This window comes from Saccopteryx leptura, chromosome 1, assembly GCF_036850995.1.
Source record: "Saccopteryx leptura isolate mSacLep1 chromosome 1, mSacLep1_pri_phased_curated, whole genome shotgun sequence".
In the NCBI taxonomy this organism is placed as follows: domain Eukaryota; kingdom Metazoa; phylum Chordata; class Mammalia; order Chiroptera; family Emballonuridae; genus Saccopteryx; species Saccopteryx leptura.
The window spans coordinates 252,303,934-252,316,588 of NC_089503.1; the positions used below are offsets into that span (position 1 = coordinate 252,303,934).

At 54.8% G+C, this 12,655-nt stretch overlaps 3 protein-coding genes and 2 non-coding genes across 7 annotated transcripts; 1 reads left to right on the plus strand and 4 right to left on the minus strand.

Annotated features, from left to right (window-relative positions):
• Positions 1-927: 927 nt before the first annotated feature.
• EIF3G (eukaryotic translation initiation factor 3 subunit G) lies at positions 928-5,592 on the plus strand. Its single transcript, XM_066346750.1, has 11 exons — positions 928-991; positions 1,126-1,172; positions 1,648-1,731; positions 1,822-1,910; positions 2,293-2,352; positions 3,353-3,457; positions 3,552-3,741; positions 4,619-4,726; positions 4,854-4,990; positions 5,068-5,174; positions 5,468-5,592. The coding sequence occupies exons 1-11, from the start codon at positions 972-974 to the stop codon at positions 5,481-5,483; spliced, it is 963 nt and encodes a 320-aa protein (XP_066202847.1). The 5' UTR covers positions 928-971; the 3' UTR covers positions 5,484-5,592.
• An 821-nt stretch (positions 5,593-6,413) lies between these two features.
• Positions 6,414-8,646, minus strand: P2RY11 (purinergic receptor P2Y11). Its single transcript, XM_066360212.1, is given in 8 exon segments — positions 6,414-6,573; positions 6,575-6,689; positions 6,692-6,766; positions 6,769-6,873; positions 6,876-6,909; positions 6,911-6,965; positions 6,967-7,426; positions 8,628-8,646. Coding segments are annotated over 8 exon segments (1,023 nt in total).
• Positions 8,647-8,993: 347 nt separating this feature from the next.
• On the minus strand, positions 8,994-12,595 carry PPAN (peter pan homolog). 3 transcript variants are annotated; one of them, XM_066361022.1, is made up of 12 exons: positions 12,509-12,595; positions 12,251-12,421; positions 11,672-11,773; positions 11,434-11,484; positions 11,159-11,329; positions 10,563-10,639; positions 10,269-10,373; positions 10,039-10,162; positions 9,882-9,960; positions 9,642-9,771; positions 9,411-9,574; positions 8,994-9,331 (listed from the first exon to the last, which is right to left on the minus strand). In XM_066361022.1, the coding sequence occupies exons 1-12, from the start codon at positions 12,524-12,526 to the stop codon at positions 9,153-9,155; spliced, it is 1,371 nt and encodes a 456-aa protein (XP_066217119.1). In that variant the 5' UTR covers positions 12,527-12,595; the 3' UTR covers positions 8,994-9,152. The 3 variants fall into 3 exon arrangements, with proteins under 3 accessions (XP_066217119.1, XP_066217118.1, XP_066217117.1); XM_066361021.1 differs by having other exon boundaries at positions 10,269-10,376; XM_066361020.1 differs by having other exon boundaries at positions 9,882-10,162; positions 10,269-10,376.
• Positions 10,452-10,531, minus strand: LOC136389971 (small nucleolar RNA U105B). The gene has a single exon (XR_010748508.1). It is a non-coding gene; the product is annotated as a small nucleolar RNA U105B (small nucleolar RNA).
• Positions 11,546-11,632, minus strand: LOC136389941 (small nucleolar RNA SNORD105). Its single transcript, XR_010748483.1, has one exon. It is a non-coding gene; the product is annotated as a small nucleolar RNA SNORD105 (small nucleolar RNA).
• Positions 12,596-12,655: the final 60 nt, after the last annotated feature.

Consider the following 12,655-nt stretch of genomic DNA (forward strand, 5'->3'; position numbering starts at 1 on the left):
TTTTGTATGATATAAGTATTGAAGTACTGCTACCCCAGCTCCCCCCCCCCCCATTTGTATGAAATATGTTTTTTCATCCCTTTTTCAGTCTGAGTGCCTTACAATCTGAATTGGGTCTCTTGTAGACACTTTTTAAAAAAAAAATTTTTTTTAATTTTATTTATTTATTTATTTTTACAGAGACAGAGAGTGAGTCAGAGAGAGGGATAGACAGGGACAGACAGGCAGGAACGGAGAGAGATGAGAAGCATCAAACATTAGTTTTTCATTGCGCGTTGCAACACCGTAGTTGTTCGTTGTTCATTGATAGCTTTCTCACATGTGCCTTGACTGCGGGCCTTCAGCAGACCGAGCACCCCCTTGCTGGAGCCAGCGACTTTGGGTCCAAGCTGGTGAGCCTTGCTCAAACCAGATGAGCCCGCACTCAAGCTGGCGACCTCAGGGTCTCGAACCTGGGTCCTTCCACATCCCAGTCCGATGCTCTATCCACTGCGCCACTGTGCCACCGCCTGGTCAGGTGTAGATACCATTTTTAAGGGTCTTGTTTTCTTATCCAGGCAACCACCCTATGCATTTTGATTGGATCATTAATCCATTGACATTTAAAGTAGTTATTAATAGGTATGTTTATTAATACTGTTTTATTATCTATATTTTTATCTTTTTTTCCCTTCTTCTTAAAGAAGGCCTTTTAACATTTTTTGTAATACTGGTTCGGTGGTGATAAACTCTTAGTTTTTTCTCATCTAGGGTTAAAATTTTTTTTTAATGTAGTGGGTTAAACCCTGAGATGTGCCTCTGCTACCTATGTGGCCTGGGTACCATCACCCAGCTGTTCACACAGCGGACATCTCCGAGGGCAGGGGGCGCTGTGGCGCCCTCGCGGGATGGTGTAGGCTACGGAACCGGAAGTCTCGTTCACCTCTTACTTCCGGTCTCTGGCTCAGACTTGGTCTGCGTGGAGTTTTGCGATGCCTACTGGGGACTTTGAGTGAGTCAAGGGTCGGGAAGAGGGGCCCGGGAGGCTATTTTGGGAGTGTCCTATGGGACCTCGGTGCGCCAAAGGCTGCAGGAGCCGGGCATCGCTGAATCAACCCTTTTTCTCCACAAACTTGTCCCCCGCAGTTCGAAGCCCAGCTGGGCGGACCAGGTGGAGGAAGAGGGAGAGGACGGTGAGTACGCCTGGTCGTCCCGCGTCACCGCGGTCAGCTCCCAGCCCGGTCACTGCCGTCTGCTCCAGCCCCGACCTTGGCACCATGGCCAGTCTCTGTCTCGTGCCGTCCTCATCTTGGCCAGGCTATCGCCAATTCCACATGTTCACTAGCCAGCCCCATTTCCTCCCATGCCACCGGCCAAGTCCTCACAGCCGCTCCCCCACTACTGGGGAAAAGTTTTAATAGTCTTCCTCTTGCCTTTGTGCCAGTGCCAGGATGCGTTGGTGACCTGCCCCTGCCCCTGTTCTTGCCATTGTTCTGGCTATTACAGCCAGCTCTGGTGTCCCTGCAGGGCTCTCCCAGGGCTCTTTCTGGCCTTTTGGTTCTGTGTTTCTGTTTCTAGTATGGGAATCATCCCAGAGGTTCCCTTCATTTCAGCTTGGGAACTCCTGCCTCTCCACCTCACCCCTCTCCCCCACACTCCCTCTCACAGACAAATGTGTCACCAGCGAGCTCCTCAAGGGGATCCCTTTGGCCAGTGGCGACACCAGCCCAGATCCTGAGCTACTGCCAGGAGGTGAGTGAGGACCTCCACTCCATCCCTAGGCCGCCTCTCTTCCCTAATTGCATTATCTTCTTGTCCCCATTACGTATTTCCCTCTCCCAGCTCCACTTCCACCTCCCAAGGAGGTCATAAATGGAAACGTCAAGACAGTGACTGAGTATAAGATAGATGAGGATGGCAAGAAGTTCAAGGTGAGATTGGGTGAGGAGAGCGGGGCACTTGGACCAGGAGGGGTTGGAATATGTTGGGTGGGTTGGTGAGGAAGATCTTCTGGCCCCCATAATATTGAGACTCAGGAAGCTCAAACCTCTTCCTTCCTCTCCTCCCCACCTACTCTCCTCCTCCTCTCTTCCTCCTTGCCTCCTCTCCCCTCCTTTCCTCCTCCACTCCTCCTCCCCTTCACCCTACCACCCCTCCTCCCCTTCTCTTCTCCCTTCCCCTCTTTCCTTCTTCCCTTTCTCCTCTTCTCCCTCCTCTCCTCTTTTCCTCCTCTCTTCTTCTCCTCCTCCTCTCCTCTTCTCCTCTTTTGTTCTCTCCATCTTCTCCTGGCCTCTCCTGTCCTCTCCCATCCAGATTGTCCGCACCTTCAGAATTGAGACCCGGAAGGCCTCAAAGGCTGTTGCAAGGAGGAAGGTAAGACCCTGCTCCCCTTGTCTGTGGGAATTGACCCAGAGGAATTAGGAATTCTTTTTCCCAGAGTCTTTATTTTTAGAAGTGGGATTTAACTGGTATACCTGTTTTATTGGAGGATAATTGAGGCCTAGGGGTGTTTGTACTCTGTTGGGGTCCCAAAAAGTCCAGGGTGGGTGAAGTTGTTTCTTATTCTTCTTGGCTTGTCTACCAGGAGGAATAGAGCCAAGCACTCCCCTGAAGTGATCATAGCAGGAGATGCGATCAAAATAAACAGATCTGGTCTGACCTGTGGTGGTGCAGTGGATAAAGCGTCGACCTGGAACGCTGAGGTCGCCAGTTCAAAACCCTGCACTTGTCTGGTCAAGGCACATATGGGTGTTGATGCTTCCTGCTCCTCCCTCCCCTTCTCTCTTTCTCTCTCTCTCACCCTCTCTCCTCTCTAAAATGAATAAAATAAATAGATCTGGCACAGTTATCTGCTTTGTGCCAGAACCCATGCCGTATGCTTTGTAGGAGTTCTTTAATTTGATTCCCATGGCAACGCAGGGAGGCGGGGAGTATTGGTGGTCCCCACTTTATAGGGGAGAAAGCTGAGGCTCAAGTGGTCTATCTAGCCCAAGGCCTCTCCTCTTCTCCTCTCCCCTCTTCTCGAGATCTGGGTAACCACTGCATACCACTGAGCATCACTCGCTGGTGGGAGCTGGTGTACCACCTGCATGGCCCCCACAGGAACTGTTGGCTGTGCAGTTGTTTCCACCTGATCCTCTGTTCTCTCATTTAGAACATAGAACTGAGAGCTGCCCCAGCCTGCAGAAGCTGGCATGAAACTAGGGCCTGGCATGCGCTCAGGAAATAGGAACTCATTGTCACTGCTATGGGGGTGAGATTTAGAGAAGGTGGGAAATGGGATTTAAGACCAAGATAGCTACTGTAGGCCTGGATGCAGAGGGGAGGGCCTCCTCCCCATCTTGACCTGTCTCTCACCCTGCCCTGAGCCTAGAACTGGAAGAAATTTGGGAACTCAGAGTTTGACCCACCAGGGCCCAATGTCGCCACTACCACAGTCAGTGATGATGTGTCCATGACTTTTATCACCAGCAAGGAGGTAAGTGGGGCAATAGGGTGGGGTGGTAGTGGCCAAGGTGGTGGTGGTGGGGTGCAGCAGCCCCACTCTGAGCTGCTTCCACCTGCCCTGCCAGGATCTGAACTGCCAGGAGGAGGAAGACCCAATGAACAAGCTCAAGGGCCAGAAGATTGTGTCCTGCCGCATCTGCAAGGGTGACCACTGGACCACCCGCTGTCCCTACAAGGACACGCTGGGGCCCATGCAGAAGGAGCTGGCTGAGCAGCTGGGCCTGTCCACTGGCGAGAAGGAGAAACTGCCTGGAGGTGCCAGTGCCTGGGGGTGTGGCCAGCAGGTCATAGAGAGGGCGGGGGATGCTGTGTGCACCCTAAGAGTCTTAGGTTGTCACCTGCTTTGTGTGAATGGGCTGTCCCCATCACAGTTATTATCAGCACTGCAAAGGCTGTGGCCACAGTCCATGTTGTGTGTGTGTAAGATTGGCCAGGTGGGTGCTGTGACTGCTGGTGATGTCACCTGCCTCTTCTTGTTGGGGGCTTTATGAACCACTTGTGTGCATGGTTGGGAGGCGATGGACCCCTGTATGTGCACCTGCTGGGTGACTTGCCCACTGTGATTCTGCTGATGATTTTGTGATGGTCCTGATTGGAGTGTGCTGTGTCTGTCTGCCACTGCCACGCTTGCCACCCAGTGTTTCTGTGCATGCACACACCTATGAATAGACTCAACACATGTGACTGTCCACAGTCCATGTCCTTTAGTGTGATTTGCTGATGGTGAGTTTGAGTTTGACCTACCAGGACCCAATGTGGCTATAGATACATAGATAACTATATCTGACTTTTTTGTGTGGCATTCTTGTTAACTGCTGTGTATGGGCCCTGGGGACTGTCCCTGCCCCGTGTGCTTGTGTTCCTTTGTTGGCCAGGCAGGGTATTTCTCGAACTCTCAGGCCTATGGGCACCTCAGACTGTATCAGTGCCTATGGCTTTTTTGTGTGCTGCTGGCTTCCTGGATGTGACTTTTATGTAATCCTGACCACCAGGTTTCTGAGGGACCAACCAGATGCCTGTGGCTTTGACAGTGCCTAGCTGAGTCAGGGCTGGAATTGCTGGCATCTGGGTGAGTCTTCCCTCTCTGCTGTGCTAGAATGGGGCCTGACCCGACTCTACTTTTGGTCTACAGAGCTGGAGCCTGTGCAGGCAGCCCAGAGCAAAACAGGGAAGTATGTGCCACCAAGCCTGCGGGACGGGGCCAGCCGCCGTGGGGAGTCCATGCAGCCCAACCGCAGAGGTGAGGCAGTGAGGGCACCCTGACGCTGGCCTGTGGGCAAGCACTTCATAGCAGCCCGTGATTATCCTATGGGTGGAGCCCAACTAGCCCAGTCCCTCACAGCTGCTTCTCCTTGCCTGGTGCCCAGCTGATGACAATGCCACCATCCGCGTCACCAACCTGTCAGAGGACACCCGTGAGACTGATCTGCAAGAGCTCTTCAGGCCCTTCGGCTCCATCTCCCGCATCTATTTGGCGAAGGACAAGACCACTGGACAGTCCAAGGTGGGCTGGTGGCTGTGGAGGGGAGGGGTCATGTGTCTGGCTGTGCCTTGAATACCCCTTTTTCTCCCCTTCCCCAGGGCTTTGCCTTTATTAGCTTCCACCGCCGCGAAGACGCTGCCCGTGCCATTGCTGGGGTGTCTGGCTTCGGCTATGACCACCTTATCCTCAATGTCGAGTGGGCCAAGTAAGACCCCTTCCCTGCCCAGTCAGTGTGTCACAGCTCACACTCAAGCTGACTGCGTCCCCACACTAGTTTAATAATCACCAAGTGTGTTCTGAGTCATTTATTGTCCTTCTTGAGGGGCCACTGGTGTCCAGGGCCAGGCTGACACTGCTCATGTGGCTCCACATGTCCTGCCTTGTGCCCCACCCCCACTGAGGCCCCATTTGTGTGTGTTGGGTGGGGTGTCTTAGGGTAGCCTTGGGGTCTGAAGCCCCCACACTTGCCCTTCTCATCACTCCTGTATGCTTTTCTAGGCCATCCACCAACTAAGCCAGCTGTTGCTGCCGCTATTCAGCTCCTGGCCCAAGGACCCTGTGGCAACAGAAGGCAGCCTCCAAAAGCAGGGGACTCCAAGGGCAATAAAAAGGCTCCAAATGTTCTATGTGTCCTGTTCCTATGAATGTTACCCACTTTGTGGCAGGTGGATTAGCCCTTCCTATCCCCATGTGGGGTTGCTCTCCAGCCCTTCTTGAGTCAGTGCTGTGGGCAGAAATCCTTTTTTTTAATTTTATTCATTTTAGAGAGGAGGGGGGGGGGGGAGAGAGAGAGAGAGAGAGAGAGAGAAAGAAAGAAAGAAAGAAAGAAAGAAGGGGTTGGAGCAGGAAGCATCAACTCCCATATGTGCCTTGACCAGGGAAGCCCAGGGTTTTGAACCGGCAACTTCAGTGTTTCCAGGTTGATGCTTTATCCACTGCGCCACCACAGGTCAGACCAGAAATCCTTTTTTAAGTGAGGTGGGAGGGGAGATAGATTCACATGTGCCCCAGCCAGGGTTTACCCGGCAACTTCATCTGGGGTCAGTGTTTGAGTACTGAGCTATTTTTAGCACCTGAGGCTGACACACCCATACTTGGACCAACCAACCTCTCCTCAGCACCTGGAGCCATGCTGGAACCAGTTGAGCCACTGGCTGAGGGAGGGAAAGAGGAAGAAAAAGGGGAGAGGAAGAGGGAGAGAAGCAGATGGTAGTCTCTGCCCCCTGACCAGGAATTGAACCTGTGATGTCCATATGCCGGCCTGATGCTCTATTCACTGAGCCACTGGCCAGGGTCAGAAATTCATGCTGCTCTGGCTGCTCACTACTCTGGTGACAGGCCTTTCTTTGGGGAAGCACTTTGGGGCCTGTTGTGCTCCCAAGTGCTGTTCTGCTGCTGGGTCCTAGGGCCCTGTGGTGGGGAAAAGGCTCATAGTAGACCTCAGTCATGGACTCAGCCCAGGAAGCTGGGTTCCCAAGGTTTTGGTGGCAGTGATATTGAGGGGCAGGGCTTGAGTGAACCTCAGCATTCTCTGAAGTCTGCAGCCTATACTGGGTGCTACAGTTATACAGAGCAGAGGGTGGATACAGATGGCTAGGGGCATGCGAACCTGTTACTTGGTGGCTTACATAGGACCCCAGGTCCAGTGCCTCCACAGCCTGAGCCATATCCACAAAGGCTGGACAGTGGGCTCTCCAGCGCTGCCAGGCGAACATGTTGCTTGTGTGACATAGTAGGACACGTAGAAGCTAGCATAGAGTGCCATACCACTGGCTACCAGCACTGCCAGCCCCATGCACGGCCTGTTAAGAGGGTGGTGTAGGCTGCCAGGGTGAGCAGCAGCGGCAGGCCGCAGCCCAGTGCCACCACCACCACCAGGCTATAGGCTGTGTCGACCTTCAGCTGTCACCTGCTATCCCCAAGCACTTGATGCAGGCCTCAAGACCTGGCCAAGGTGCAATTTCCTTCCTGCTGTGGTGGTGTAAAGTGGGAGAAACAACATGGGGGCAGCCAGCAGCACTGACAGCCCTGACAGGTTGGGGCTGCAGGTGACTGACTGGGTGAAGAAGGGGTGGATGAGACCCAGGTAACTGAAGCTGCCCAGTCGGTTGCAAGTGAAGAGGAGATGCTCCAGGTGGCACACGGCCTCCCCATAGCACCAGGGTCTGAGTGGGTAGAGGTGGGCAGCCAGGGCACAAAGCGGGTCGCTGACAGCCAGCTGTGCCGAGACCACAGCTGGGTGCCATGGGTGCTGTTCCCGTGTACTGAAGCAGTAGAGGGCTAGGCTGCTGGTGACCACGGCCACTGGGAATTTGGTCACCAGCATGGGCCACAGGAAGCCTTCCTGGAAGCTACTGAAAATTCAGTCTGCTGAGATGTTGGCCAGGCAGGTGGGGCACCCGTGGACTAAGGGTACTGCTGAGTGAGCCCTATCCCCTGTGGCTCCGGCTTTCAGAGCTGTACCGTGCAGCACCAGTCCTGAGCACTCACTGTGCACGCTGGGCCTGCATGACCCCCTTGTATGTGGGCTTTTGCTGAGTCCTGTCCATTCCCAGGAGGGACACCAACCTTAGCTCCTTTTTTACAGAGGGAATCAGGCCCAGAAAAGTCATAAGTCTAGAGTTCACTTGGCTCTCTTGGGGTCCTGCACCCTCAAGAACCAAAGTAGACAGCTGCCCTCACAGGACCCACCTAACCTGGCAGTGACAACTGGGGAGCATCAGTAAGACCCCACTGCAATCTTCAAAGTCAAATCCATAAGCAAGTCCCCACCTGCAAAACCTGTCACCCCCTTAGCACCACCAGTGTCCAGCCCACATCTACCTGGACCAGCAGTCGCCTAGGCCCTGGTTTCCCGGCTCCCCTCCTCACCCTTCTTCACAGAGCCTCCAGAGGGTGCCTCAGTCAGATTGCATAGCACTGCTCACAGCCTACTCCAGGGTTTCCTCCTCAGAGGGGAAAAGCCAGGGCTTCCCTCATCCCACAAAGCCCTGAGGGGAGCTCACTGCCACCCACCCGCTTCCCTCTTCTGCTCTCACTGCTCCTGCAGTCCACTTCCTGGCTGTTTCTTAGGCATATCCTGCCTCTGGGCCTTTGCACTGGCTGTTCTTTTTGCCTGAATCATAGGCTACAGATATTCTGAAGGCTGTTTCCTTCACCTCTGGCCATCTTCTCATTGCTTCTGCACCCCTGTGCCCCTTTCCCTGCCTCCCCCCCCCCCTCAAAACAGGTTTCATCTCCATCTGATTGCTGTTTAAACAAAAGCCCCAGGAGAGTCTCTTCTGAAGGCAGGGAGTGCCGGCTTGGGGATCCTCATGCCCCAGAACAGTACCTGGGACATTGTAGTGTGGGGACAGTAAAGCTCTGCAGTTAATTCTCTCACACCCAATCAACTTCAGCTGATGAATGGCTTGTTCTTAGTGGACCCAGCAGGCTGGCCATTGTGCTAGGTGCACAGACCCTCCCTTGCCACCAACTGCTGCCTCGCTCACTTCTGCCTCCCTGTCCCATGGCCCCAGGGCTCATGGAGGATGCTACTACCTTTCAGACATGATCTTACACTATCTCCCCTCCTCCACAGAGCCCTTGTCTGGCCTACACAGGGGCCAGGGTCTGGATGTGCCCAGTTCATCAGGATCTAGCTGTGCTCGCTCCTCACCTGAGGTGGTGGCTGCCATGGTCTCATTCTGCCTTTGCCTCTGCTGACCAGAATGTGTCCCAGTTCCCCCCCAAGTCATCAGCAGCGCTCTGGCCACTTCTTCCCTAGCAGCTCCCCCTACAGCTGGAAAAGCAGACAGGAGCCAGCCACCTTTCCGCTTATTTCCTTCCTCGCAGCACTCTCCAGGTCTGGCCTCGGCTTGCAGGAGCCCTTACTCGGAGAGGTTGGGGAAGGATCCCAGTGGCACCAAAGAACAGGATCAAATCTGAGCTCTGCCCTCAGACTCTGCACTTCCAGGCCAACTCCCAGGAGCTACTGGCTTCTTTGGGCCATCAGCCCCTGATACCCGATTCTAAATACAGACTCTGACTCACAAGAAATCAGTGTTTATTAGAGTAGAGGTTGGGGAAACAGCTCCTTTATGAAAGAAAACTAAGGGCTGCACCTGGTCGCCCAGGCAGGAGTCCAGGGCAGCATTTCTTAAGCCCCAATCTGGGGCATTCTGTCTGTTGCTTGGGCTTGGCCTCAGGCCATTTTCTTACGTGGCTGTGCTCGGGACCCCAGCTTGGCCTGGGCCCCCCAGGGCCTGCCCTTGCCCTTTGGAGGCCTCTGGTCACTGCCACAGTCTGGTCTCCGCTGCTTTACCCGTCGCTTCTTGCTCAGAGGCCCCGTGGGCCGTCTCCGCGGGGCCATCAGGAACATGCCTGTGAGCAGAAACTGTCAGGGTCACCAGGGCACAGATACAGCTTTGCAGTACCTGGCCGCACTGATCCCTGCACACACCTTCATCAGGCTCCTTGCCCACAGCATGGCGGAAGTACTCAGCTTCATCCTCCTCCTCCTGCTGGCTGGCCCTCTCTGCCTCTGGGGGCGCCCCAGGGTCCTCAGCATCGCTATCCCCACTGGCCTCTGCCCGTGTGCGCTTCATGCCTGCTAGGCTCTTCTTCCTGGACAGGGATGTTCATCAATGTGCCAGTCTACACCAAGGACCCACCTTATCCGCTGACCACACACCTGTGGGCCTCTCGCTGTTCCTGCTTACGCTGGACATTCTGGGCCTGCTGGGCCTGTCTCTGGGCCTTGAGCCGCAACTTCTCCTCCTTGGCTGCCAGTATGGCCTGCAACTCCTCCTCTGTCTTGTGTACTTAGAAGGGAACAATGGTTTACTTAGAGCCAGGTGTGCACACTGCACCTAAAAACCCACCTTAGAGAGCCTCAAACGCCAGGCCCCATGCCTGCCAGCCCTGTCCTCACCAAAACTATGGAAGAGCACATTTCCGTCCCCGACGCCCTCCTGGATCTTGATAAGCTGTAGTGTCATCCGAGGCCCAATCTGGAGAGACATGGAAGTGTAACCCTTTCTCAGGGCTGGGGGGCTGCCAGAGGAAGTCACCTCAGCCAATGGCCTCACCTCGGTAAGCCTCACAGCGCTCTGCTGGGCTCGCATGTTGCCGCGCCCCGCGACAGCCTGGGGCAGCTCTGTAATGTTGTGCTCGCCATCCGGCTCTGCCTCACTCTCTGACAGCCCCGCGGCCCTGTGCCAGGGGATACATGGCTCAACAGTGGATCCTAGGGTCCTGGGATTATTCTGGTCTCCCCTGGACTGTGACAGCCTCCCACCCCGCCCCACCCCTTCCTCACGTGGCCAACAGCTCGCTGATGTCCTGCAGGCGGCTCATGTTGGGGAACTTCTCCTGGAGAAGCTTCTTCATCCCACGACTTGCACCCACAGGAACGACTTTGATGCTACTGCAGAGGCCAGAGTGAGTGAGGAGGGGGTTCGGGGGTGGCAGGGTCAGAGGCCAGCCCTACTCTCTCCCCTTTTCATGGTGCATCAGGGCGTTTACTTTGAGACTGAGCAATCACAGAGTCTCAGCAGCAGCACTGTCATCAGCTGCACACATATCAGCCCCCCTCCACAACCACCGTACTCACTAGTGGCGGAAATCCAGATCCTGGGAGTCAGAGTTGTAGTTGATGAGAAGGCAGCGCTTAATGGTATTCAGGTTCACCTGGAAAAAAGATGAGAACAATGTCAGCTGCCTTCAGGTCTCACTGCATACTGGAGCACATGCCAGGCCCCGCAGGGACTGATGAGGTGGCCAAGGTACTGGCTAGAAGTCCTGGTTCCAGCACTCACTGAGGTCACCCACTCCAGACTCCCCAATGATTGCATCTAACAAACAGAACAAGACCTGCTGATGGCAGGAATTAGGAGCTGATGCCTTATATATAATCTCAGACTAACAACTTCACCTCTTATCCTCCCTAAGACGGGACCATGACAACACAAGTTAAACTGCTTAAATCAGCACTCAGTAAAGCACTGCTGGCATTTTCCACTTGCCAGACGAGAAGGCAACCCATCGGGAGTCTCTTGCCCTGTGACACATGATTTGACCTTGGGAGTTGAGCTCTCAGCCTCAGTGCTGGGAGATAAGAACTGAGCAATCAATCAACTCTAGGGCTGGTGTGGTACCTGCTACCTGCCTTATCCACCCACACCTGCCACCACACCAGGCCCAGCCAACCTTGTGCACGTTGATGGACGGGAAGAGATTCTGGAACATAGTGGCCATGAGCTTCACATGAATGCCGTGGGGCCCGAAGCTGTTGAGCACCAGGAGGGGAGGGTGGGTGAACTGCTGCTCGTGCATGCGGTGGCGGCGCAGTGAGGAGATCACATCACGCATCAACGTGTACTGCAGGGCACGGTGGGGGAGGATGGTTGCCAACCACACATGGTTAGCGCCATTCCCAAACCCAGCTCCTACCCCATGTGGTCCGCATATTACCTGAGCCTTACCTTGTTGATTTGGAAGGTCAAGGTGGGGCCTCCTGGGAGGCGCATCAGCTTCTACAGAAGAAAGGATCAATGAGGACTGAGGTGTCCAGATAGGGAGCAGGGGAAGTGGGAAACTTTGCTTCATCTCTTCAGAGCGTTTACTTTGATGCCAGAATCATGGCAGTTCAGAGGCACATGGGTTCATCAAAAGAGTTGGGGAAGGAGGGTGTGGGAGAGATAGGTGTGGACATCCACTCACAAAGTAGATATTGGTCTCCGTTTTGCTCAAAATTAGGAAATGTGTGACCCCAAGAGGCCCAGCCACTGCCACACAATCCTTCAGAGAATTTTTCTTTTGTATCTGCATATTAAGGAAAAAAAGAGAGAAATGATAAAAGACACACCTTTTTAAAGCAAAGACCTTAAACTGCCATACCCTTTCTGACATCTAAACCTTCAGAGAAGGGGAATAAAAGCGACGTGGAATACTGTTGGCCTCTAGAGCCAATCAGACCTCCTTTGTCCCTTCCTTACTGTACACTGCCCCACTCTGCAGATGAGCCAAAGGAAGCACAGTGAGGTTACCTAATTTGCTCCAGGCGTTTGAGAGAAGTCAAGTTTCCAAACTAGCTTTGCTGATTCCAGAGACCCCTCTCTTAATTACCAGTCTCAGGCACCCAGCCAAGCCCCAAGCTGAGAGCATTCATCCATACGCGCGCCCTCGCTGCTGCCCCGCAAAGCTCTGACAGGCAGGAACGACGGCCCTCAGAGCCAAGAAGAATGAGGCTCCGCATAGACGGGGCCCAGGGCAGGTGGAGGCGGGCTGGTGGGTGCAGACCTGCAGGCGGGTGGCGGTGAGGGGCTCCATGACCCGTCGTAAGTCCAGGCTGAGCTGCCGGACGCCGCGACCCGCGCGACCCCGAGCGAACACGAACGAGTGTGGCTGCGCGGCATAGGCCTCGAGGTTGCGCTGCTGAGCTTGGGCGCGCGCACGCTTCTGGTGCCGGGACTACCGGAGAGAGAAGCAAGCGTGAGCCTTGCAGCCTCCGCGGGACCTCGGCCTGCGCCTCCCGCGTCCCCGCCCGCTGAAACTCACCCGCCCCGGCTGCCCCATGCTGGCTTCTCCTCCACGAGGTCCTACTGCCGGCGGCTTTAGACGCCGTGACGCTCACTTCCGGCACAGGAGAGATAACCACGTGGTGCGTCGCTGCGCTGTGGCGTCACCAGGTGGGCGTACGCTCCG

Coding starts and splice junctions, on each gene's coding strand:
- EIF3G (XM_066346750.1), top strand. CDS start 972: ATGCCTACTGGGGACTTTGA. Junction 2,353..3,352: donor AGGCTGTTGCAAGGAGGAAG/GTAAGACCCTGC, acceptor CCCTGAGCCTAG/AACTGGAAGAAATTTGGGAA. Junction 3,742..4,618: donor GAAGGAGAAACTGCCTGGAG/GTGCCAGTGCCT, acceptor TTTGGTCTACAG/AGCTGGAGCCTGTGCAGGCA.
- PPAN (XM_066361020.1), bottom strand. Junction 11,485..11,671: donor CGGAGACCAATATCTACTTT/GTGAGTGGATGT, acceptor TTTCTTCTGTAG/AAGCTGATGCGCCTCCCAGG. Junction 9,332..9,410: donor GGGCAAGGAGCCTGATGAAG/GTGTGTGCAGGG, acceptor TTCTGCTCACAG/GCATGTTCCTGATGGCCCCG.